This window comes from Muscardinus avellanarius (assembly GCF_963383645.1).
Source record: "Muscardinus avellanarius genome assembly, chromosome: 5".
Taxonomy (NCBI): domain Eukaryota; kingdom Metazoa; phylum Chordata; class Mammalia; order Rodentia; family Gliridae; genus Muscardinus; species Muscardinus avellanarius.
The window spans coordinates 129,524,824-129,550,176 of NC_137790.1; the positions used below are offsets into that span (position 1 = coordinate 129,524,824).

General features: G+C 38.7%; 1 protein-coding gene across 3 annotated transcripts in view; it reads left to right on the forward strand.

The window, feature by feature from the left end:
• The window catches only part of XRN1 (5'-3' exoribonuclease 1), a gene marked incomplete at both ends in the record, with an annotated part of 98,310 nt that overhangs the window by 11,589 nt on the left and 61,368 nt on the right, over positions 1–25,353 (forward strand). For all 3 annotated transcript variants that reach the window (XM_080695704.1, XM_080695706.1, XM_080695705.1), the window contains 15 exons: positions 469–566; positions 1,942–2,051; positions 2,149–2,259; positions 3,869–3,951; positions 7,491–7,578; positions 7,659–7,827; positions 9,076–9,143; positions 9,385–9,522; positions 12,260–12,326; positions 12,534–12,639; positions 14,369–14,458; positions 17,264–17,420; positions 18,794–18,913; positions 23,681–23,850; positions 25,146–25,266. In XM_080695704.1, coding sequence (XP_080551830.1) covers positions 469–566; positions 1,942–2,051; positions 2,149–2,259; positions 3,869–3,951; positions 7,491–7,578; positions 7,659–7,827; positions 9,076–9,143; positions 9,385–9,522; positions 12,260–12,326; positions 12,534–12,639; positions 14,369–14,458; positions 17,264–17,420; positions 18,794–18,913; positions 23,681–23,850; positions 25,146–25,266 — 1,696 coding nt within the window. The remainder of the gene's footprint in view (positions 1–468; positions 567–1,941; positions 2,052–2,148; positions 2,260–3,868; positions 3,952–7,490; positions 7,579–7,658; positions 7,828–9,075; positions 9,144–9,384; positions 9,523–12,259; positions 12,327–12,533; positions 12,640–14,368; positions 14,459–17,263; positions 17,421–18,793; positions 18,914–23,680; positions 23,851–25,145; positions 25,267–25,353) is intronic.

Genomic DNA, 25,353 nt, shown 5'->3' on the forward strand with positions numbered 1-25,353 from the left:
AAACCGTGATCTTCCTGTCTCAGCCTCCCAAATGCTGGGATTACAGGCATGCGCCATCATGCCTATCTAAAAGGTAATTTTATAATTGTATATATAATCTTAATTACATTAAGATCATTAAATGTAGTATACATAATGAACATGTAGTTATACAGTGGTATTAGCTTTGTTTCTAGAATGAATTTACTATGTATTTGTGATAAGAATTACTTTTTCAGTGTTTTTAGTGTTCTTTATGCTTTTATTGTTTTGATGTCCAGCCTCTCTACTCTTTATATGAAAATTTTAATTATTTAAATAAAAAAATCACAAGGTTCACCTTTATCAACTATAATTATTTCAAAACTTGTATACTTTGAATCTTAAAAGTGAAGGGTTTGTATTTTAATTATAAAAGCATCTAAATAACAGTTTATGTAAAGATTTTTGTTTTCCAGAAAGTTATATTCTTTTTTCTTAACTTTTAAGATCAGCCAAAGAGGCAGAAGACAAAATAAAGAAGGCGATAGAAAAGGGAGAGACTCTTCCTACAGAAGCCAGATTCGATTCCAACTGTATTACACCAGGTAAGTTCACGGGGGGATTCTGATAGAATTAACATACAGACTGAAAATTTATTTTTTCAAATGTATTTTTATTTTATTTATTTTGGTGTGGGGTTCCATTTGCTGCATTTTCCCACTTGTGTCTGCTTACAAGGTAGTTCGGTCACATAGAACATCAGTATTCCCATAAAGACCCATCTAGGGATTTTCAGATGTTGATGAGAGCAGGTGAGGGTAGGAATTCCAGGCCTATAAGGAACTTAGAAAATCTTTCCATCTTACTCCTACCATATATTGGTATGCAACAGACTCAGTAAGCGGTAATTTAACCAAGTTCATGTTGCCACTTTGTGGATTCATGATAATGAACCCATTCTCCTAGTCCAGAAAGTTTACTATTCTATTTTCAAAGGAGGTTCAGATTTCTGTGACTTTACGGAAAATAAATGTATCAATAATATGCTTACTTTAACTTTGTATGCCGCATCACACTGTATATTCTTAGGAGCTTTGGTTAGCATTATTACAGTCCTTGACTTAGAATAAAAATCTTAAAACCTAACTTTCCCATGAATTCTTTACTAGCAATAGTAATTTTTCTCTTTTGTTAAGTATCTTAGGTAAAGCCAGGCATGGTGGCACATGCTTGTAATCCTAGTACTTGGGAGGCTGAGACGGGAGAATTGCAGGTTCAGGACAGCCTCAGCAATTTGTAAGGCCCTCTGCAACTTAGTGAGACCCTGTTTCAATATAACGAATAAAATAGGGCTGGGGTGCAGCTTACAGTTAGCATGGCCCTGAGTTTAATCCCCATACCTCACGCGTGCGTGCACACACACACAAAGTGTCTTAGTCACACCAGTTTTATCTTGACTCTAGTTACGACAGACTGGTTTCCCTTTGACTATTGATCATCTGGACTTTTCCTAAAATATAGTCATTGCAGACTCAGCTTTCAGATTCATAATAATTTTTCAAATTAATAAGAGTTATAATTATTGGCAATCTAGTTGAAGCTGCATGCATGACAAGAATATTTCAGAATCAAGCAAAAGAAGTAGAGGTTGAGGTTTATTAGCATTCAACCTCTGCATTTGTGTAAGACTACTTGCAGCACAGGCCTCAGTCCAATTATAAAATTTCTTGACTTTCCTTTTGTGACATTGGTGTCACAGATTTATCTAGGATGACTAATGATACTTGACAGTTGTGATATTTATTAGAGAATGGTACACATTACTTGCCTTCAAGATAAGCAAGGTGGTTTTTAACCTTCTTTGACGATCTCATATCTAGCTATTTTTTTAGACATTCAGAGCTGATTATATGTTGTCACTGGGACCCGATGTCTTCATGTCTTTCTCAAGTTAACCTTTGTAAAATTTTTTATTTATAGGGACTGAATTTATGGCCAGGTTACATGAGCATCTGAAGTATTTTGTAAATATGAAAATTTCCACAGACAAATCATGGCAAGGAGTTACCATCTACTTCTCAGGCCATGAGGTTATCTTTTTTCTTTAATTTAAAGAAATTTTAGACATTTATTTAATATTTTGAAGCATAACATATAACTATACTTTTTTTAAAATATTATATTTAGACTCCCGGAGAAGGAGAGCATAAAATCATGGAATTTATCAGATCCGAGAAAGCAAAGCCAGACCATGATCCAAACACCAGACACTGTCTTTATGGTTTAGATGCTGACTTGGTAGGTATAACATTTGACATTATGAGCCTGTGCCATTGTAGGAGAATATGTGAGACTTAGTTTTATATAGGAAGCCTACTAGCTGTGGCAACAAATACAGATACATAATAATGATTCCTGTTTTTACCATTGCCAGAGTTCTAAAACAGTTGGGAAAATGAAATTTATTTATTCATTTACTTTTGCATAGGCTATGATCAGCTGGTCTCTAGTGTGCCTACAGACCTAAATCGACTTTAGTGCTGTGGATATTCTGCTAAGGTCACAGAAAGATTCAGCCAGTGGCCTTTAATACCTCCTAATCTGACAGTTCTGTACCCCAAATCACTTTTATTAGACTTTTTGTTATGGAACTTTTTATTATGGAAACTTCCAAGGTAAACAAAAATAGGCAAAATAATATAATGAACTTCTTATGTCCTTCACCTACTTAAATATTAATTTTTACTCCTATTCCTATTTATATCTTTCCTCTGCCACTCTGGGTCATTGAAGCAAATCCCAGGTCTTATGTCATTTAACCTACATATTTTTTATAATGTTTCTCTAAAGAAGTGTGGTTTTTAAAATTACTTAACCCCAATGCCATTATCCCACATAAAGTAAAAATTGACACCACTATTTAATAGACAGTATTCTCATCTTCCTAATTACATCATAAACAGTTAATTTTATTTTGTTGTTTGGCTCAGTATTGAAATAAAATAAACAATACATATTGCAAATGATTGATATGTTTCGCTAAGCCTTTGACTATTTTGAAGATTAGAATAATATGTAAGAAAATTATCTAAAAGTGCCTTTTCTATTTTTTTCTGAATTTCTATATACTAGAAGTATCCTGGCCTCCAAAAGAGCCCTGCGTGTTATCCTAACAAAGCTGCTATCTCTGTTTTCTAACTCATGTCCTCAGGGCAAGTAGAAATGTGAGAAAACCAAGAGAAGGTGTTGTGGGAAGAGGAGGAACAGAGTAGTAGTTAATAAAGGTCATGGGGGCTCTAAAGTGAACACTTTTTTCTTAGAAAAGTACAGTTACTTTGCTCAACACAGTGGCACATGCCTGTAATCCCAGTGACTCAGAAGGCTGAGGCAGGAGAAACATAAGTTGCAGACCAGCCTGGGTAGCTTTTACAGACTCTGTCTCAAAGTAAAATAAAAAGGAGGGGGAAGCCAGGAATGGTGGCTAGTGCCTATCAAACTAATAGTTGAGAGGCTCAAACAGGAGGATCGCAGGTTCAAGGCTAGCCTCGGCAACTTAGTGAGATTGGGTTTCAAAATAAAAAAACTTTTAAAAAAAAGGTCTGGAAGGGTAGCTCTGAGGTAGAATGACCCTGGGTTCAATCCCAGTAACAAAACAAAACAGAAAGCAAATGGCTGGAGCTGTAGGTCAGGAGTAGAGAGCACTTACTAGTGTGAGGCCCTGGACTGACCTCAGTACTGCCCCCAAATACATCATCCACTTCTTTCCTACAGATAGATGATATCTTGACACTTGTTTATTACTGTGATCGTTTTCTTACTGTTCTCTGTATAGAATTTTGATTGCTTTTGTCAGTCTGATACAACAAAACATGGGGAAATAGAAACATCTCACAATCATTTTCCACAGATCATGCTTGGATTAACAAGTCACGAGGCACATTTTTCTCTCTTAAGAGAAGAAGTTCGATTTGGTGGCAAAAAAACACAGAGGTAAATCATATGTATGTTAGAAAATAATGGAATGTAAGCCTGGAAAATAATTCTTTAACAGATATATAACCTGCAAATATTTTCTCTCGATCCTCAAACTCTGTTGATAGTGTCCTTTGATATACAAAAGTGTTTAATTTTTGGTAATTCAATTTATCTTATCTTTTATTGCCTGTGTTTTATAGGGTATTAGACAAGAAATCATTGGTAAATCCAATGTCATGAGTTTATCTTCTATGTTTTATACCTTTTTTGTTGTTGCTTTTTTTTTTGGCAGTACTGGGAATTGAACACAGGGTATCGCACAGGCTAGGCAAGAGCTCTACCACTGAGCTACACATTTAGCCCTGAGCTTTAAATGTTTTGTGCACGTGTGGAACTGAGGATTGAACCCAGGAATGCTCTGCCGCTGAGCTACACCCCTACCCTTTTTTTTTTTTAACTTTGAAGTAGGGTCTTATTAAGTTGCTGAGGTTGGCCTCGAACTTGGAATCCTCGTATCTCATCCTCCCAAGTACTGGGATTACAGGCATGTGCCACCACACCCCCCTGAATTGTATAGTTTTAAGTTTTACATTTAGATCTTTGATCCATTTTGAGTTAATTTCTTTACATGATACAAGGTAAGGGTCCAATTCCATGTTTTTGCATGTGGATATCCAGTTTCCTCAGCAGTAGTTGTTGAAAAGACACTCCTTTCCCTACTGAATGTCTTAGTGCCCTGGTTGAAAATCATGTGATCATATATGCAAGGCTTCAATTTTTGCGCTGTTTGTTCTGTTCCAATGACTTGTGTGTCTGTCTTTATGCCAATACCATGTTTTGATAAATGTAGTTTTGTAATTATTGTTGAAATCAGAAGAGTGAAAGCACCAACTTCATTCATCTTTTTCAAGATTGTTTTTTAGGCCGAGACGGGATCACAGGTTTGAGGTCAACCTCAGCAAATTAAATAAGGTTCTCCTCAACTTAGTGAGACCCTGTTTAATTTAAAAAAAAACTAAAATAAGGCTGAGGGTGTAGCTCCTAGATTCCATCCTCAGTGCCCCCCCCCCTCTCTCTCTCACACACACACACACACACACACACACACACACACACACACATTGTCATTGTCATCTAGTCTAAGTCTTCTGAAGTTCCATATGATTTTTAGGATAGAGTTTTTGTTTGTTTCGTGGTACTAGAGGTTGAACCATAGGCACTCTGCCTCTGAGCTAAACCCGCGAGCCCTATTCTTTTTATTTGATACTGAGTCTCGCTAAGTTGTCAAGGCTGGTCTCAAACCTGTGGCTTCTCCTTTCTCAACCTCCCAAGTGCTGGAATGATAGTTGTGCACCATGGTGGCCCACTAGGATGTAGAACACATCTCTGGGGCTTTGCTAGGGATGACACTGAATCTGTAGATCCTCTTTGGCATCTTTGGATTAAGTCTTCTAATCCATTAATGGAAGATGTCCTTCCATTCCTTTCATGTCTGTCAACATCAGTTTTTACTTGTCATTGTATATAAATCTTAGCTCCTTGGTTCAGTTTATGATTATGTATTTATTGTTTTGGACAATGTTATAATAACGGAATCATTTTTTTACTTTTCTGATTGTTCTTTGGTAAATAGAGATATGGCTGCTTTGGAGCAGGATTGAGCTTATGCCTAAAGATTTGCTGAATTCGTTCTTCATCCCTGATTGTGTGTGTGTGTGTGTGTGTGTGTGTGTGTGTGTGTGTGTGTGTGTGTAGTCTATGGGGTTTTCCACATGAGGAATCTGCCATCTGTAAATAGATTTAATATTCTTCCTTTTCAGTTTCAATATTTTTTCTTTGTTTTTTTATGGTACTGAGGATTGACCCAGGGAGATTCTACCTCTGACCAACACCCTCAGCCCTATTTAATTTTTTATTTTGAAACAGGGTCTCACTAGGTTGCTAAGAGTCTTGCTAAGTTGCCGAGGCTGGTCTTGAACCTGCAATTCTCCTGTCTTACCCTCCCAATACTGTGATTATGGATGTGTGCCATACCTGGCTCCAAAGTTGTTTTTTTTTTTTTCTTTCTTTTTTGCGGTACTGAGGATTGAACCCAGGGGCATTCTACCTTTGAGCTACACCCCCAGCCTCATTTTTTATTCTTTATTTTGAAACAGGGCTTAGTACGTTGGAGAGGGCCTCACTAAGTTGCTGAGTCTGGCCTTGAACCTGTAATCTTCCTGTCTCAGCTTTCCAAGTATGCCCGGCTTTGTTTTTATTAACTAATTGCTCTGGTGTAGCTGTGGAGTAGCTGTGGTGAAGAAGACATCACTATCTTGTTCCTTGACATTAGGGGCAAGCTCATTTTTGAAGAAGGAAAGCTTTTAGTTTTGAGTATAACATTAACTGGGTTTTCATAAGTGCCCTTTAGCATAATAAGGAAATACCCTTTTAACCTTATTTTGCTAAATATTTTTATCATGAAAGAATATTGAATATTGTCATTTTTTTCTGCAAATTGACCATGTGCCCCCCCCTTTGTTTTGTTAATGTGGTATATAACATTCATTAATTTTCTTTTGCTGAACTGCATCTGTGTTTTGAGGATAATCTTGCTCATGAATGGTATATAATCTAATATCCTCTCAATCTCTCATTGTATTCTCACTTATAGTTAAGTTTGGATAAAATACATATCACTCCTGAGAGGGGGGAGAGGTGTTCTTGCTTCACCATTGTGGCCCTAGACACGCTGCAATACACATAAAAATATGTACTTACCCTTACTCTGCACCTCCTGCCAATAGCCAGCTTTAAGTAGGCCAGATCCCACTGCTTCCTTGTATTTATTATATATTATATGGCTTTTGAATTCTGAGAGTCCTTCCAGAGAAAGCATAATGTAAGATAAATTTTTGAACTTTTTCACCTATTATAATTGCATTTTTCTGTGTCTGGGGATGGAACCCATGGGGCCTTCTACCTCCAGGCTATACCCTTTACCCTATTTTATTTAATTTTTATTTTGAAACAGTCTGACTAAGCTGGGTGTGGTGGCGCACGCTTGTAATCCCAGCATTCAGGAGGCTGAGACCATAGGATTGCAGTTCGCGGACAGCCTCAGCTACTTAATGAGGCCCTCTGCAACTCAGTGAGACCTGGTTTCAAAATAAAGAATAAAAAAAAAAAAAGGCAGGGGATGTGGCTCAGAGTTCAAATGCCCCTGGGTTCCGTCTCCAGACCCGCAAAAAAAAAAAAAAAAAAAAAAAAAAAAAAAAAAAAAAAACCAGTGAGGAGGGTCTCACTAATTTGCTGTTAAGGAGGGTCTCACTAATTTGCTGAAGCTGGTTTTAAACTCATGATCCTCCTATCTCAGCCTCCCATGCACCACTATACCCGGCTTTATAATTGCATTTTTATGTTAAAATACCTTGCAAGTTTTATATAAATTATATGCTTTAATTATAAGACTTAACTATCTCCTAATAATAGTTTTGATTTAAGCTTTGCTACATTTTTAAACTTGGACCTTAAAAATATAATTAACTCTATTTTAATCATCTGATTGATTGTAGGGTATGTGCACCAGAAGAAACCACATTTCACCTCCTGCACTTGTCTTTAATGAGAGAGTATATTGACTATGAGTTTTCAGTATTAAAAGTAAGTAGTATAGATGTGAACCAGGGTTTTATATGCAGAATTTTCTACAGGAGCTCACTTTGTTTTTCATGTTGCCATAGGAAAAGATCACATTTAAATATGATATTGAAAGAATTATAGATGATTGGATTTTGATGGGATTTCTCGTTGGCAATGATTTTATCCCTCATCTACCTCATTTACACATTAATCATGATGCACTGCCTCTTCTTTATGGAACATATATTACCATCCTGCCAGAACTTGGGGGTAAGAAATATTTAAAATTCATTTGAAGCTACTTTAATTTAGTACAATGTACAATTATAATACACCATTATTTTTTTTAATTTAGTACCAACTTTCCCTAAAAATGTCACTAAGTTGATTAGATTGTTGCATGCACAACTAAAGTCGGAGAACACCGGGGCTTTCTGTTAGCCTAAGATGCCAAGCAGTGAAGTTGTCACTTGTAGTGATTTCCAGGAGAAAAACAGACCAGAGTTAAGGAACTCACTCACTAATATCTAACGAATCTTCACCTTTAGTTTACGAAGAAAACCAGCAGAGCTTACTAGTTTCACTTAATTCTTTTCATATTTAAGGGTAAGGAACTCAGCTGTTCTGAATGGATATGCATGATAATATTTTTTATGTAAAATGGAAAATTGACAAACAGTAGTAATGCTGCAAAAACCAGACAACAGGATAGCCAAACATTAGTTCTCTTCCTCAGTTAGCATATCAAATTGGATGATCTGGACAGATTCCAAAGTATGTTTTAAATAATTATTCCCAAAAGTTGGAAAAGTGAAAGGATTATTATTATGTAAACCTGGAATTTCTTATATTTTGCCTCAGTTTGTACATATTGCATATTATAGTTACATAAAGCTTTTAGAAATTAAGGCTGCTTTGTGCCAGGCATGGTGACACATGCTTGTAATGCCAGTATTCGGGGGCTGAGACAGGAGGATTGCAAGTTTGCAGCCATCCTCAACTACTTGATGAGGCCCTCTGCAACTTAGTGAGACCTTGTTTCAAGAATAAAATATGAGGCTGGGGGTATAGCTCAGAGGTAGAATGCCCCTGGGTTCAATCCCCAGTTCTGCCACAAAAAAAAAAAAAGAAAAGAAAAGAAAGAAAGAAAGAAATTAGGACTGCTTTGTATGTAGTCCAAATTATGTTTTTTATCTCATCAGTAGAAAATTTATGTTTAGCAATTTGTGGAAAGAATTTAGTATAATTATTTAGAAAAAAATGTCATCCTTAGCCGGGCGTGGTGGCGCACGCTTGTCATCCCCGCGCTTGGGAGGCAGAGACAGGAGGATCGCGCAGGTTCGAAGCCAGCCGCGCGCGCTGGCTTAGGAGACCCTGTTTCCAAATAAAAATGTAAAAATAGGTCTGGGAGTGTAGCCCAGAGGTAGAAGGGCTTCCAGGAACCCCAGTACCAAAAAAAAAAAAGAAAAAGAAAAAAATGTCATCCTTTAATACAGATTTGGATTTTGTTCCTTTTAGGTTATATTAATGAAAGTGGACATCTCAACTTACCTCGATTTGAGAAATACCTTGTGAAACTATCAGATGTAAGTAACTATAAGTTTCTGTTTTCCCGTCCCAAGTAGTTATAAATGGCCAACAACCAGTTAGATAAAGCCAGAAGAAAAGATTTTTCAAATCTATTGCAATTGCTCATTAGCCATCGTCTAAATTAATACTAGTTCTAGTTGCATTTTATGCCACAGAAATAGTCATTGTTAAAAGTTTGGTTTGCATTATTTCAGATGTACTTAAATAATATTTAAACGAATGTAATTGCGTTTGCAGTTTGATCGGGAGCACTTCAGTGAAGTTTTTGTGGACCTAAAGTGGTTTGAAAGCAAAGTTGGTAACAAGTACCTCAATGAAGCAGCAGGTGTTGCAGCGGAAGAAGCCAAGATCTACAAGGAAAAGAAAAAATCAAAGGTGTCCATTTTTTTAGGTGTCCTTTCCTTTTTTAGCTGTAAAGGTAAAACTGATATTTCTTGTTTCTCTTTTTTCTTCCTATGATTTTAGAGTTGTCTCATTTTACTTTCCTTTCTTCTTTTCTATAGACCTCTAAAAATGTGTTTTGGTTTCTTTTCTCTAATTCTGTGATTTAGATCTAGTCCTTAAAAATCAATTTCTTCTTCATTACCCTTGAAGAAGAACATTGTTTTAGCTTTGCTCTTCCTTTCTATTAATAGTGTGGAAAGCATTTGTAAATATAAGAGCCTAGAAAATTGAGTTATTGTTTAAACCATGTTATTTACCCGGGCGTGGTGGTGCACGCTTGTAATCCCAGCATTTGGGAGGCTGAGACTGGAGGATCACGGTTCGTGGACAGCCTCAGAGACGTAGTGAGGCCCTCCGCAACTTAGTGAGACCCTGTTTCAAAATAAAGAATAAAAAATAGGGGAGGGGGTGTAGCTTGGAGGTCGAATGCCCCTGGGCTTCATCTCCAGACCCACACACAAAAAAAAATTTTATTTAAAAACAATAGACCGATGAACTCATTTTTTAAACATGGACATTTATAGCATTTAATGTTGTGAGACATTGACTAGATTAGTGATTTTTCTCTAGAAATGATTTATATATAAAATTATACAAAATACAGCAATAAGAAAAAGTTATTAATAATATGTAATATCTTACAACTATTACTTGCTTGATGAATGATAGACTCATTTAGAGTATGTTAGTGCCTGCGAAACATCTCTATTAAGCTCTAAAGACTGTCTTTGTAGCTGGTATTACATTGGTATTCCTGGTATTTGGGATAGAGGAGAATTGCAGATTCAAGGCCAGCCTCAGCAGCTTAACAAGACCCTATCTCAAAATTAAAAAAAAAAAAACTAAAATGGGCTGCTGGGGATTCAGTTCAGTGGTGGAATACCCCTGAGATAATCCCCAGTAACACACACACACACACACACACACACACACACACACAGCCTTTATTTGGGTTAGCTTGAAAAAGACACGTATGACATTTTCTTCAGCCTATTCATAACTGAGGCATCTCAGTGAGTTTCCCACACTCTCCCACTGTACTGCTTCTGTTTGGTCACAGCCCCGCTAACCCTTGCTCCGGGAGGGGCAGCTATCCTGGCTTTCTCTAGGATGGCCTCATGACTTAATTCATCCTCAGTGGAGCCTCACAGTAATCAGTCCCCGTTCCGCCTGTGTGTTTTTTCCTAAGAAATGGACTTGGCCACTTTTTCGGAACCTCTGTGTGCAAAACCTAAATGTCAGTAGTCCTTTTTTTTTTTATTTTTGGTCTGCCTTAGCTGAGTCTTTAAACTTCACCAGTCTTCCAGGCATGTGTGGGTAACATTAGGGAGACTGCAGGCACACGAAGTAGGCTGAGGCTGTAGGTTGGATGGAACTAACGGAAGTCACTGACAGAAGCTAGACAATCCGAACACAAAGGAAAGGATTGAGCTCACAGTGGAAGAAAAGCAGGAGCAGGATGTGAAGGCTCTGGGAAGAGAGAGTTAGAGAAAACAGCTGTCGCATGAAACAGAGATGAAGATGTGGGAGATATAATAGAGTCTTAGGAATGGCAGGGTCCAGCCAGGCCAGTGACTCACCTGGAGTCCAAGGGCTCAGGACGGTAGGACCAGAGAATCCAAGGTTTGAGGCCAGCTTTAGCAAGTGAGCAGGAGTCTGTTTAAAAATAAGAAATAAATAAAAAAAGAGCTAGTGGCTGGGCATGGTGGTGCACGCTTGTAATCCCAGCATTCGGGAGGCTGAGACAGGAGGATCGCGGTTCACGGACAGCCTCAGCTACTTAGTGAGGCCCTCTGCAACTCAGTGAGACCCTGTTTCAAAATCAAGAATAAAAAATTGGGCAGGGGGTGTAGCTCATAGGTCAAATGCCTCTGGGTTCCATCCCCAGACCCGCAAAAAAAAAAAAAAAAAAAAAAGAGCTACTGGTATAGCTCAGGAGTAGAAGGCCCTGAGATTTGATCTCTGGTACCATTAAAAAAAAGAGAGAGAGAGAGAATGGCAGGATTCAGAGATATAGGAAATAAATATTTTAACTGTTGAATTCAAATGTAAACAAATCATGTTAACAGTAGCCCAGTATTTGATAAGTTAAAGATGATAAAATTGACAAATAAAAAGACCTTCCAGATTATTTACTTTCTTTCTGAGTAGTCTTGATGTATAATTTACATACACTTAAAATTTTTTGAGTGACCTGACTTCTAAGTTCTACATAGTAAAAATGTATGAGTACATAGCTTTAGAAAATAATGGATAACCAAGACCATTTTCTTTTCTTTTCTTTTCTTTTCTTTTCTTTTCTTTTCTTTTCTTTTCTTTTCTTTTCTTGGTACTATGAATTGGAGTCAGGGGAATTCTACCTCTGAACTATACCCCTTCCTCTTTTTTTAATTTTGAAACAGGCTCTTACTAAGTTGCTACCTGTGTCTCACTAAGTTGCTGAGGCTGGCCTCAATGTGCCATCTTCCTATTCCCAGCCTCCCACGTACTGGAGTTACAGGTATGCGCCACCGCATCCGGCTACGTACTATTTTTAAAATAAGCTTTTACAGAATGTTCTTTAAGGATCATTTCAGTTATTTTTAATATTCTTCAAATCTCCCTTGTAAGTGCCTCCCTTTGAAGTCTATATCACCATTCACTTTGTGATGATTCCTACTTTCTCTAGGGCCAAGAGAATTCTGTGTGTTGGGCTGCTTTAGACAGAAATGAAGGTGAAGTGGCAGCTTCCAAAGGTGGGTGCAGACTCCCCCTGGACGGGCCATTTCAGTGACAGAATCGTTATTGTACTTTCCTTTATTAGTGCTACTTCAGTAATATAATATGGGAACAGATGTCCTGTGAAGCTGTAAGCATCAACTTTGATATGCATTTATCAAAGCATTAGATGGAAAATAAGAATATTCATAATTGTCAGTTATCTTTCTGGCTTTTTTTCACAGATAATTTAGAAGATGAGACTGAAGATGATGATCTATTTGAAACCGAGTTTAGACAATATAAAAGAACATATTACATGACAAAGATGGGAGTTGACGTAGTATCTGAGTACGTTTTTGCCAATTCTTTTACATGAAAGTAAAAAAGGTTAGATGTGCAGGTTCTTCAAAAAAAAAAAAAAAAACATAATTTTAACAAAATAGTGGGAGAGAAAGATTTTTTGTTTTCAAAACCTATAGTAGCCGGGCGTGGTGGCGCACGCTTGTAATCCCAGCATTCGGGAGGCTGAGACCCGGAGGATCGCGGTTCGCGGACAGCCTCAGCTACTTAGTGAGGCCCTCTGCAACTCAGTGAGACCTGGTTTCAAAATAAAGAATAAAAAATAGGGCAGGGGGTGTAGCTCGGAGGTCAAATGCCCCTGGGTTCCATCCCCAGACCCGTTAAAAAAAAAATCTATAGTAGATTTTAAGCTGGGCACAGTGACACATGCCTCTAATCCCAGTATTTGGGAGGCTGAGACAGAGGATTGCAGATTCAAAGCTAGCCTCAGCAACTTACTGAGGCTTTCACCAACTTCGGGAGACCCTGTTTTGAAATAAAAAATAAAATAGGTCTAGGGGGTTTACTCAGAGGTAGAATGCCCCTGGTTCAATCCCTAGTACCACACACACACATAAAAAGCGTACCTCCCAGAAATAAGACAATATAGAATTTCTAAGTGACAGCTGCTTTTAATTTAGGGTTCTTTTGTTTGGGTAAGTTGAAGATCTATTTTACCCTAACCTTGAATAGTGGCATTTGGTTTCTGAGAAAGAAGGAATTAGAAGGAAATCTTGCTCAAAAGATAATAGCACTTTTCAAAGGGTGTTCTTACTACTCTAACCATTTTTCAGAACTTCCTTATTTATTCCCATCCCATTCCCACTATTTAAGAGACTGATAGTTGCACTTTATAGAAAGTATTATTGGCTGTTGTAGGTTTCCAGAGTGGGTGATATGGGATGTACGGCAACAAAATGTAGATACATAAAAGAAGGAAAATTTGTCACTGAATCTTTCTGTGTATTCATTCAAAGAAGGTAGGTTTCCAGGGTGTGTTGAGGAGTTTTGTTTTCTTTTGAAAGGGGGACGGTGAACCGAATATAAGTTAAGGAGTCTGACTAAATCTTCAAACCTTAAGCCAAACGTGTAATATGTTGACTGGTTAAATATGCACAGAAGGGGCTGGGCGTGGTGGCACACGCTTGTAATCCCCGCATTCGGGAGGCGGAGACCGAACAGCCTCAGCTGCTTAGTGAGGCACTTCGCAACTCAGTGAGACCCTGCTTCAAAAAATATAAAGACTAAAAAGTAGGACTGGGGGTGTTGCTCAGAGGTAGAATGCCCCTGGGTTCCATCCCCAGTACCACAAAATAAATAAATTAATAAATAAATAAATAAATAAATAAATAAAAAGAAAGACTAAAAAATAGGGCTGGGGATGTAGCTCAGAGGTAACAATGCCCCTAAGTTCCATTCCCAGTACCACACACACAAAAAAAATATGTACAGCAGGTTTAATTCTTGATAGCATAGGAAAACTGTAAAACAAACCTTTCATGTGACAGTATGGAATATGTTAATGTATTTTGCAGTTTCTTTTATTATAATTTTAATGTATTGTAATGTTTGGCTAATTCATTGATTAAATTACCTAACACATGAGGTAAAATATAGAATCAGTAGATATGATCTGAAGAAATTATCCTATTTTCAATAAGTTTTCATTAGATACTCTCTGAAGAAATTAGCCTTTAATAAATAATGTTTTAAAGGAAATACTCCCTTCTTTCATCAGTGATTTTCTGGCTGATCAAGCTGCATGCTATGTCCAGGCCATACAGTGGATTTTGCACTATTACTATCATGGTGTTCAGTCCTGGAGCTGGTAAGAACACTTTTTTAAAAAAATATTTCTACTAGAATCGTTTTTAGGCTTTTTTCTTTTTATTTCTACTTAAGGTAATGTTTTTAAAGATTCATGCAAGCTAGCGAGGCTTAGCATATAATCCCAGTACTTGGGAGGGTACGACAAGGCTGTCACAGGTTGAGGCCAGCCTCAGCGATTTAGCAAAACCCTCAGCAACCTTGTGAGTTCCTGTTTCAAAACAAAACAAAAACAAATAGGGCTGGACGTGTAGCTCAGAGATAGAGTGCTCCTGGGTTTAATCCCCATAACGAAGGAAGGAAGGGAGGGAGGGAGGGAGGGAGGCCTGGAAGTATAGCTTGGAAGTAGAATTCCCCTGAGTTCAACCCTTAGTATCAAAAAAAAAAAAAAATCATATTACCAAGTTAAACAAAATACAGATAATCTCTTCTGAAATAAAAATATTTTACAAGACTTCTACTAAGAGAGATGTGTCTAGCACTAGCAGATGACCCGTAGGAAAAGATCTTTGCTAATCTAATGACCTAAACTTCTGTAGACGAGTCAGCTGGAAGTGTGGCTCAGGTGTGAAGGACTTCCCTCCCATGCAGGAGGTTGCAGGGTTAATCTCCAGGTCCACAAGGAAAGGAAGGGTTAAGTATGACAGAATCTTTGTCTGGTTGATACTTATGAGTATAATGCATTCATTATATTCTCTACATTTTTGTGTATTTGTAAAGAAAATTCTCAGAAATAACTTTTGAAAGATGGACTATTTCTGTGTTAGGCTGGCAGGGTAAGGAAGAAAGGATTAAGGAATTATTTGCTTTTACTGGAAATTCACCATTTCTTAGACTCTCTATTCCAGCAAATCCCAACTACATTTTAAGACCATCCACCAAAATAGAAAAATAACAAGCCAAAAAATGATACCGTGAATAATGACCAAGGTGATGTTATACCTCTCTTTTGTTTTGAAAGCACCTCTCCTAGGCTGTCTTTCAGAGCACAATCCAATGACAATTCAGTGCAAATTAATGTCCCATGAATTATGGTTTTATATACTAACAGCCATTGGAAAAAATTTACAGTCACTAAGTGGAATCTTACGGCTTCCAACAGCAATCTAATAAATTCTTTGCCATTTTTTTAAGAGGGTTAGTGTAAAATATTCCTGTTACATTTCCAGGCATAAGGCCACACACTTGAAAAGCATGTTCTCATATAATTTTTACTACTATTTAAAAAAACAATTCTAGCTGGGCGTGGTGGCGCATGCTTATAATCCCAGCATTCGGGAGGCTGAGATAGGAGGATCGCTGTTCGCAGACAGCATCAGCTACTTAGTGAGGCCCTCTGCAACTCAGTGAGCCCCTGTTTCAAAATAAAGACTAAAGGGGAGGGGGTGTACCCCGGAGGTTGAATGCCCCTGAGTTCCATCCCCAGACCCACCCAAAAAAAAATAATAATTCTCCTTATTACAGATGAAGAAATTAAGGCTAAGAAAGGTTAAGTAATCGTCCCAAGACATGGTGCACCCCAGAATCAAGCCCAAGCTTATCTGATTCCAAAGTCTATATATTTTACATAATTCCACATGCCATTCTGCCTCTTAAACTTTCCCATCCTTTTTAATTATGGAATAATAATTATTATCCCAATAACAGAATATAAATTTTTTTCATTATCCAGAGCCAAACAGAGCATATTGAAAAAATTTTTAATGTGTGTTCAAAGCTTTATACATCAGGTGTGGTAGCACGGGCCTATAATCCCAGTGCTCGGGAGGCTGAGACAGAAGGATTGCAGGTTCAAAGCCAGCCTCAACAACTTAGTGAGGCTTTCAGCTACTTTATAAGACCCTGTTTCCAAATTAAAAATAAAAAAAAATAAGGGCTGGGGATGTAGCTCAGAGATAGAATTCCTCTGGGTTTAATTCCTACCATCACACACACACAAAAAAAGCTTTATTAAAATATTTATGCCAGCCAGGCGTGGTGGCACACACTTGTGGTCTCAGCACTTGGGAGGCTGAGACAGGAGGAATCGGAATGTTCTGATAAAGGCTCCTGAGACCAGGAGTGAGAGACCAGCCTGGGCACAGGGTGAGAACCTTGTCAAACCAAAACACACCGAGCGTGGTGGTGGCCTGCATCTGTAACCCCAGCACTCGGGAGCTAGACAGGAGGATCGCAGGCTTGGGGCCAGCCTCGGTCACTTAGTGAAACCAAGTTTCAAAGTTAAAAATATAAAGGTCCAGAGATGTAGCTCAGATAGAACATCACTAGGTTCAATCCCCAGTAGTACCACAACAAAAAGCGTTACGTGATATACTTCCTTCAATTACCTAAAAACCTAGTTTTAGAAAGGTGTAACAGCAGCCGGGCATGGTGGCGCATGCTTGTAATCCCTGCGCTTGGGAGGCTAAAACAGGAGGATCACACACGTTTGAAGCCAGCCTCAGCTACTGAGTGAGGCTCTCAACAACTTAGTGAGACCCTGTTTCCAAATAAAGTATAAAATAGGTCTGGGAGTGTCGCCCAGAGGTAGAAAAGTCTCTGGGTTTCACCCCCAGTACCACATACAGAACACACAAAAAAAGAATGTGTAACAGCACTTTTTAAAATAAGGAAATATAATACTTAATGCCATCACAGTACTTACATTTTCCAACACTGCTGATTTCTTATATTCAGATGGTCAAATTATGGTGCTATTTAATTTATCTTTAAAATTTTTACTTTGTGTTGTTGGAATATAAAAAATATATATTTAATATTGATCTTTTTCTAAAGTTTCCAGTTTAAAACTCATTTTATTTTATAGGTTTTACCCCTATCATTATGCACCTTTCCTGTCTGATATTCGAAACATCAGTGCCCTCAAAATCCATTTCGAATTAGGAAAACCTTTTAAGCCATTCGAACAGCTTCTTGCTGTACTGCCAGCAGCTAGCAAAAATTTACTCCCTACCTGCTATCAGGTGAGTTTTATAATTGAGTGTTTCTATGTTCTTTTTGATATTGAAGAATTTCTCATCCAAATATAGAAACAATAATCCCCAAATTTATATATTAGACGAGCATATTTATTTTCATTTTAAGTATAATATTTCTTTTCTTTGTGTGTGTGGTCCAGGGGATTGGAGTCAGGGGCCTTCCACCTCCTCCGACCTAAAATTGCAGCCCTATTTTATTCTTTATTCGGAATCAGGGTCTCATTAAGTTGTGGAGGGCCTCACAAGTTGCTGAAGCTGGCCTGGGATTCTGCTGTCTCAGCCTCACAAGTACTGAGATTATAAGCATGTGCCACCACGCGCAACTTTAAATGTAGTATTTTCTTTTTTTTTTTTTTTTACTTGGCACTTGGGATTGAACCTAGAGACATTCTACCTCTGAGCTACATTTTAGCCCTACTTTATTTTCATTTGAAAATAAGGTCTCACTGGGTTGATGAGAGTCTTACTACTTGCTGAGACTGTTCTTGAACCTGTGATCCTCCTATCTCAGCCTCCCAAGTACTGGAGTTACAAGCATATGCTACCACATCCAGCTTAAATATAGTGTTTCTTGAAAGTAGTTCCTTGATTTAAAGATGGCTTTGTTTTAAAAATGCAAAATATCAAAGCAGGCGTGGTGGTCCACACTTGTAATCCCTGCGCTTGGGAGGCAGAGACACAGGTTTGAATTACACAGGTTTGGATTACACAGGTTTGAAGCCAGCCGCGCTGGCGTAAGAGACCCTGTTTCTAAATATAAAAAAGTATAAAATAGGTCTGGGAGTGTAGCCCGGAGGTAGAAGGGTTTCCAGGAACCCCAGTACCACCAAAAAAAAAAAAAAAAAATGGAAAATATCTCTCAAAACCATTCAAAGTCTGCCTTCATTTTTAGCCTAGGACTGGGGTTGTAGCTCAGAGCTAGAATGCCCCGGAGTTCAATCCCCTCATCACACAAAAAGAAATAATTTTATAGTTGAAAATAAAATTTATCAAGTATATTACAACACATCTAAAATTATAAAAATTTAGTTTGCTTAGAAATTTTAAAATGTAGCCGGGCGTGGTGGCGCACGCTTGTAATCCCCGCGCTTGGGAGGCAGAGACAGGAGGATCGCGCAGGTTCGAAGCCAGCCACGCGCGCTGGCTTAGGAGACCCTGTTTCCAAATAAACAATGTAAAAATAGGTCTGGGAGTGTAGCCCAGAAGTAGAAGGGCTTTCAGGAACCCCAGTACCACCAAAAAAAAAAAAGAAGAAGAAATTTTAAAGTGTAGCATGTGAGTAAATGTTATAAATACATTAATTAAAGCTGTATTAATGTTAGTTCTGATACTTGTATTTTACTATTTTATCTTCACAGCATTTGATGACCAGTGAAGACTCTCCTATTATAGAATATTATCCACCGGATTTTAAAACTGATCTTAATGGAAAACAACAGGAATGGGAAGCTGTGGTCTTAATACCTTTTATTGATGAGGTCAGTGCATGAAATGGTACAAACACATACATTCCTTTTGGGTGGTACTAGGGTTGAACCCAGGCACACTATACCACTAAGCTATAGCCCCCTTTTAAAATTTTCCTTTTGAGGCAGAGTATCACTGAGTTGCACAGGCTAGTCTCATATTTGTGATCCTCCTCAGCTTCCCGGATCGCTAGGATTACAAGGGTGTGTCACTGAAAATCAGAGATGATTTCACTTAATTTAATGAGCAGTCAATTTTAATCACCATTTATGTTTTGCTAATGAGATTTAGCTACTGTCTTTCTTATGTGCATCAAGTTGGTGTACTAGATGTAAGAATGGAGTATATATACCAATATTACACAAAGTAAATAGACTTCAGAACAGGGAGTATTAAAAAAGGTAAAGAGTGGTATTTCAAATGATAAAAAGAGTCAGGTTAGTTCATCAAAATATAGGGGCTGGCTGGCCGGGCATGGTGGTGCACGCTTGTAATCCCAGTATTTGGGAGGCGGAGACCGGAGGATCGCAGTTCTTGGACAGCCTCAGCTACTTAGCAAGGCCCCTTGCAACTCAGTGAGATCCTGTTTCAAAAAATATAAAGACTAGCCAGGCGTGGTGGCTCACGCTTATAATCCCCGAGTTTGGGAAGTGGAGACAGGAGGATCGTGCTGGTTCAGAGCCAGCCTCGCTGGCTTAAGAGACTGTTTCCACATAAAAATGTTTAAAAATAGGTCTGGGAGTGTAACCCGTGGAGTGTATACTGGAGGTAGAAGGGCTTCCAGGAACCCCAGTACCACCAATATATATATATATATATATATATATATATATACCACCAAATATATATATATATATAAATATATATATATATTTGGTGGTATATGTATGTGTGTGTGTGTGTGTGTGTGTGTATATATATACTAAAAAATAGTAACCAGGGATATAGCTTGGATGTAGAATGCCCTTGGATTCCATCCCCAGTACCGCAAAAAAAAAAAAAAAAAAGATATAGGGGCTGGCCATAGTAGCATACATCTGTGATCACAGGATATGGAATGCTGAGACAGGATTACAGGTTCAAAGTCAGCCTTAGCAACTTAACAAGGCTCTCAGAAACTTAGCGATACCCTGATTTCCAAATAAAATATAAAATCAGTCTAGGGGTGTAGCTCAGAGGTAGAATGCCCCTGGGTTCAGTCTCTACACACACACACACACACACACACACACACACACACACACACAAAAATTAGGGATAGCTGGGTATGGTGGTTCCCTTCTATAATCCCAATACTGGGAGGCTGAGATACGATGATCACAGGCCACAGGTATGAGGTAAATGTGCCTCGATTCAATCCCCAGTCACACACACACACACACACACACACACACACACACACACACAGGAGCTGTGGGTAATCTCAATGGTAAAATGCTTTCCTAACATATGCAGAGCCCTGAAAAGAAGACGTAAAAATCCTAAATGTACCTCATAACATGAGTTTCAAACACATAAAACAGTATTTTCAGAATTCAGGGGGAAATAGGTAAATCCCCAATTAGAGTTGGAAATTTTAATACTTTTCTCTGAAGAGATGGTACCACAATTTAGAAAGTAAGGATAATGAAGATATTAACAATGCTATAGCCAGGCATGGTGGTGCACACTTGGAATCCCAGCATTCGGGAGGTGAAGACCAGAGCATCACGGTTCGCGGACAGCCTCAGCAACTTAGCGAGGCCCTTCGCAACTCAGTGAGACCCTGTCTCAAAAATAAAAATACTAAAAACTAGGGCTGGAGGTGTAGCTCGGAGGTAGAATGCCCCTGGGATCCATCCCCAGTACTGCAAAAAAAAAAAAGGGAAAAAATGCTATAACCTACTCAACTTCATTAATCCCAAGAGTAGGATTGCTAGATCAAACAGTACTATTTTAAATTTTATACCAACAGATACTATCCTCTTCAAGTGAAATGGTGCTGCACACTTGTAATCCCAGTATTTAGGAGAACCACAGATTTGCAGCTAGCCTCAGCAAATTAGCAAGGCCTTCCACAACTTAGTGAGACCCTTTTCAAAATAAAAATAAAATAGGTTTGGGGGTATAGCTGAGAGGTAGAATGCCCCTGGGTTCCATCCACAGGACCTTAAAAATAAGTAAGGAAGAAGAGGAAGAAGGGAGAGAGGAAGGTATGTGATGGAAAGCGCCAAACTGGACTACATGGTAACATTTTCAGAACTGAGAGATACTGATGAAACCCATTTTGCCTGGCAGGAATTATTACTCTAACTTAGATACTAGTAGCAGAAAAAGCTTCCTGTTAGATGTAAGCTTTTTGTCTCGCACACGCGCGTGCACACACACACACACACACACACACTGTGTGGAAACATGCATAGCTACATGTATATACAGACATCCTTTGTAGCTTAAGCATTTGTTAGGGCTTTTTTTTGTATTTATCTCTTTTTCTCAGGATGTTCTAGCTGATTTGTGTGTGGACAGGGGGTGGAAATTGGAAGGATGGGAAGCAAATGTGGTTTAAAGGCATTTTCTTTGCTCACAGTTCTGTAGATCAATACTTTGGGCTGAATTTAGCTGGTTGTTCTTTTGCTGATCACACATGAGGTCGCTCAACATTGCATCTTTATCTCAGCTGGAGCTGGTGTTCTGAGACGGCTTTACTTGTATGATTGGTTGCTGGTACTGGTAACTGAGGCTCCTCTCTATTGGCTCCTCACCCTCAGAGAGCCTAACCTAGGTGAATGCTCACAGTGACCTTGGATTCCAAGAAGGGTAGAAGTTTGCTTCCATTATATTCTTTTTCTTTTACTTTTACTTTTTTTTTCCCGCCGATACTGGGATGGAGCCCAGGGCCATTCGACCTCCAAGCTACACCCCCAGCCCTATTTTTTATTCTTTATTTGGAAACAGGGTCTCACTGAGTTGCAAAGGGCCTCACTGTAAATAGTAGCTGAGGCTGTCTGCAAACCATGATTCTACTTTCTCAGCTTCCCAAATGCTGGGATTACAAGCATGCACCACCACGCTCAGCTGTTATATTCTTTTGAATAAAGCAAGTCACAAGACCAACCCACATTTAACCCACTTACATTATCGTTACAATTCATATCTGAATTACTATGTTTTGAGGTACCTTTGACTCCATTTTTTAACACTGTTCTATTCTCATGGTTCTGGGAACTGAACATAAGAGTACATTGCCAGTGAGCTGCATCTCCAGCCCTGTTTCTTTTATATTTTAAGACAGTGAGTTTCCCAAGCTGTCCGTCGACTTGTGACCCACCTGCTTCAGGCTCCCAGACAGCCAGGAGTACAGGGTGTGCTACCACACCCTGCTAATATATATATATATATATATATATATATATATATATATATATATATATATTTTTTTTTTTTTTTTTTTTTTTTTTTTTTTTGGTGGTACTGGGGTTCCTGGAAGCCCTTCTATCTCCGGGCTACACTCCCAGACCTATTTTTACATTTTTTATTTGGAAACAGGGTCTCCTAAGCCAGCGCGCGCAGCTAGCTTCGAACCTGCGCGATCCTCCTGTCTCTGCCTCCCAAGCGCGGGGATTACAAGCGTGCGCCACCACGCCCGGCTGCTAAATATATTTTTAATTGTCACTATTCTCTTTGAAATTATATGAAATATATAAATTAATTTGGAAACATGGACATTGCTGTGCTACTGCAGAATTTGTAATGTAAGAGACTAATGCTATATGAATTATGATAAATTCATATTTAAAATTTTATTCTTAGGCTGGGGCCATACCTCAGTGGAAAGCACTTGCATTATACACATTTTTTTTTTTTTTTTTTTTTGCAGTACTGGGAATTGAACCCAGGAGCGTTCTACCTCCAAGATATAACCCCAGCCCTATTTTTCATTCTTTATTTTGAAACAGGACCTCACTAAGTAGCTGAGGCCAGCCACAAACCTGTGATCCTTCTCTCTCAGCCTCCCATGTACTGGGATTACAAGCATGCACCACCACACCTAGCTACAAAATTTGATTCACCACTGCTGTTTTTAGCTGTATTTCAGTGGCTACTGAGGACTTTGCAGCAGCATTCTGAGGTACTATAAAAAAGTGAAGAACTGTCACATTTTCTTGTAATGAAATAGGAAAGAGTTTCAGTAGATAAGATTTTATTTTTCAGCAGCACACGTAGTGATTCTAAATATGGAGGGAAAGTATTTATTCTGTATTTTGAAATTATGAAACTGAAGCCAGGCATGGTGGCACTGCTTGATTATAGGGACGCTTGTAATCCCAGTGCTTGGGAGGCTGAGATAGAAGATCACAGGTTCACTGGCTGGCCTCAGCAAGTAGTGAGGCCCTCCACAACTTAGTGAGATCCTGTTTCAAAATAATTTTTTTTAATGAGGCTAGGTTATAACTCAGAAGTAGAACACCCCTAGGTTCAATCGCCAGTAACACACACACACACACAAAGGAAAAAGAAAAGAAAAAGAAATTATGACACTGGGCGTGGTGGCACATACCTGTGACCCCAGTACTTGGGATACTAAGACAGGAAGAGTGCAGGTTCAAATTGAGGCCCTCTACAACTTAGACCCTGTTTCAGAATAAAAAGTAAAATAGGGCTAGGGGTGTAGCTCAGAGATAAACTGCCTCTGCCTGGTTTCAATTCCAAGTAATACACACATACAGACAGACAGACAGACAGACAGACATGAAATGCCTTTACTACTATCCTTTCTCTTCATTGTTTACATTCAGAAGCGACTGTTGGAAGCCATGGAGACATGTAACCACTCCCTCAAAACGGAAGAGAGGAAAAGAAACCAACATAGCGAGTGCCTAATGTGCTGGTATGATAGGGACACAGAGTTCACCTACCCCTCTCCATGGCCAGAAAAATTCCCTGCCATAGAACGATGTTGTACAAGGTAAGGTAATTTAGTCATTTTCAACAAATATTATGAATATCTATATGCAGAATTAACAAATAATTTGTGAAAAAGTCAGTTGGTAACTAATGATCCCGGTGTGGCACCACATACCTGTAATGCCGGCTGTTCCATAGGCCAAGGCCAGAGGATCACTTGAGCCAGAAGTCAGAACCTACAGCTTGGACAACATAGCAAGGCCCTGGATCAAAATGAAAACTGAACCAGGTGTGGTGGCACAAACCTGTATCCCAGTACTTGGGAGGTTGAGACAGGAGGATCATAGGTTTGCAGCCAGCCTCAGCAGTTTATTGAGGCCTTCTATAACTTAGCAAGGACCTATTTCAAAATGAAAAATAAAAGCCGGGCGTGGTGGCGCACGCTTGTAATCCCCGTGCTTGGGAGGCAGAGACAGGATCACGCAGGTTCGAAGCCAGCAGGAGACCCTGTTTCCAAATAAAAATGTAAAAATAGGTCTGCGAGTGTAGCCCGGAGGTAGAAGGGCTTCCAGGAACCCCGGTACCACCAAAAATAAATAAATAAATAAATAAATAAATAAATAAATAAATAAATAATAATAGCCAGGCATGGTGGCACGTGCTTGTAATCCCCGTGCTTGGGAGGCGGAGACAGGAGGATTGCGCTGGTTCTGAGCCAGCCTCACTGGTTTAAGAGACCCAGTTTCCAAATTAAAAATGTAAAATAGGTCTGGGAGTGTAGCCCGGAGGTCGAAGGGCTTCCAGGAACCCCAGCACCACCAAATAAATAAATAAATAAATAAATAAATAAATAAATAAATAAATAATAAAATAGGGCTGAGGATGTAGCTCAGAGGTAGAATGCCCCTGGGTTCAATCCACAGCACCAAAAAGGGCGGGGGGGGGGGACTGGGTTGTAGCACAGAGGTAGAATACTCCTGGGTTCAAGCCGGGCGTAGTGTTGCACGCTTGTAATCCACGTGCTTGGGAGGCTGAGACAGGAGGATCGCACAGGTTCGAAGCCAGCCTCAGCTACTTAGTGAGGCTTAGTGAGACCCTGTTTCCAAAATAAAATATAAATGGGTCTGGGTCTAGAGGTAGAAAGCCTCTGGGTTCCACCCCCAGTACCACCCCCCAAAAAAAAAAAAAAAAAATACTCCTGGGTTCATTCCTAATAGCACAAAAATAAATAAATAAATAAATAAATAAATAAATAAATAAATGCAAAACTTATTCTTGTGAAGTAGTCAAGAAAAAGTTGAAAAACTTATTGCATATATTTTAGTTTTAAATTAAACACCTTGTTTTATTTTCTAGGTACAAAATTATATCATTAGATGCTTGGCGTGTTGACATAAATAAGAACAAAATAACCAGGGTTGACCAGAAGGCATTATATTTCTGTGGATTCCCTACTCTGAAACACATCAAACATAAAGTCAGTGGCTATTTAATTCCGAATTTTTCCCTTTATTAAATGTGATGTAATGATAGAGAAATAATTAAAGTTAAATTCTTTGAATTT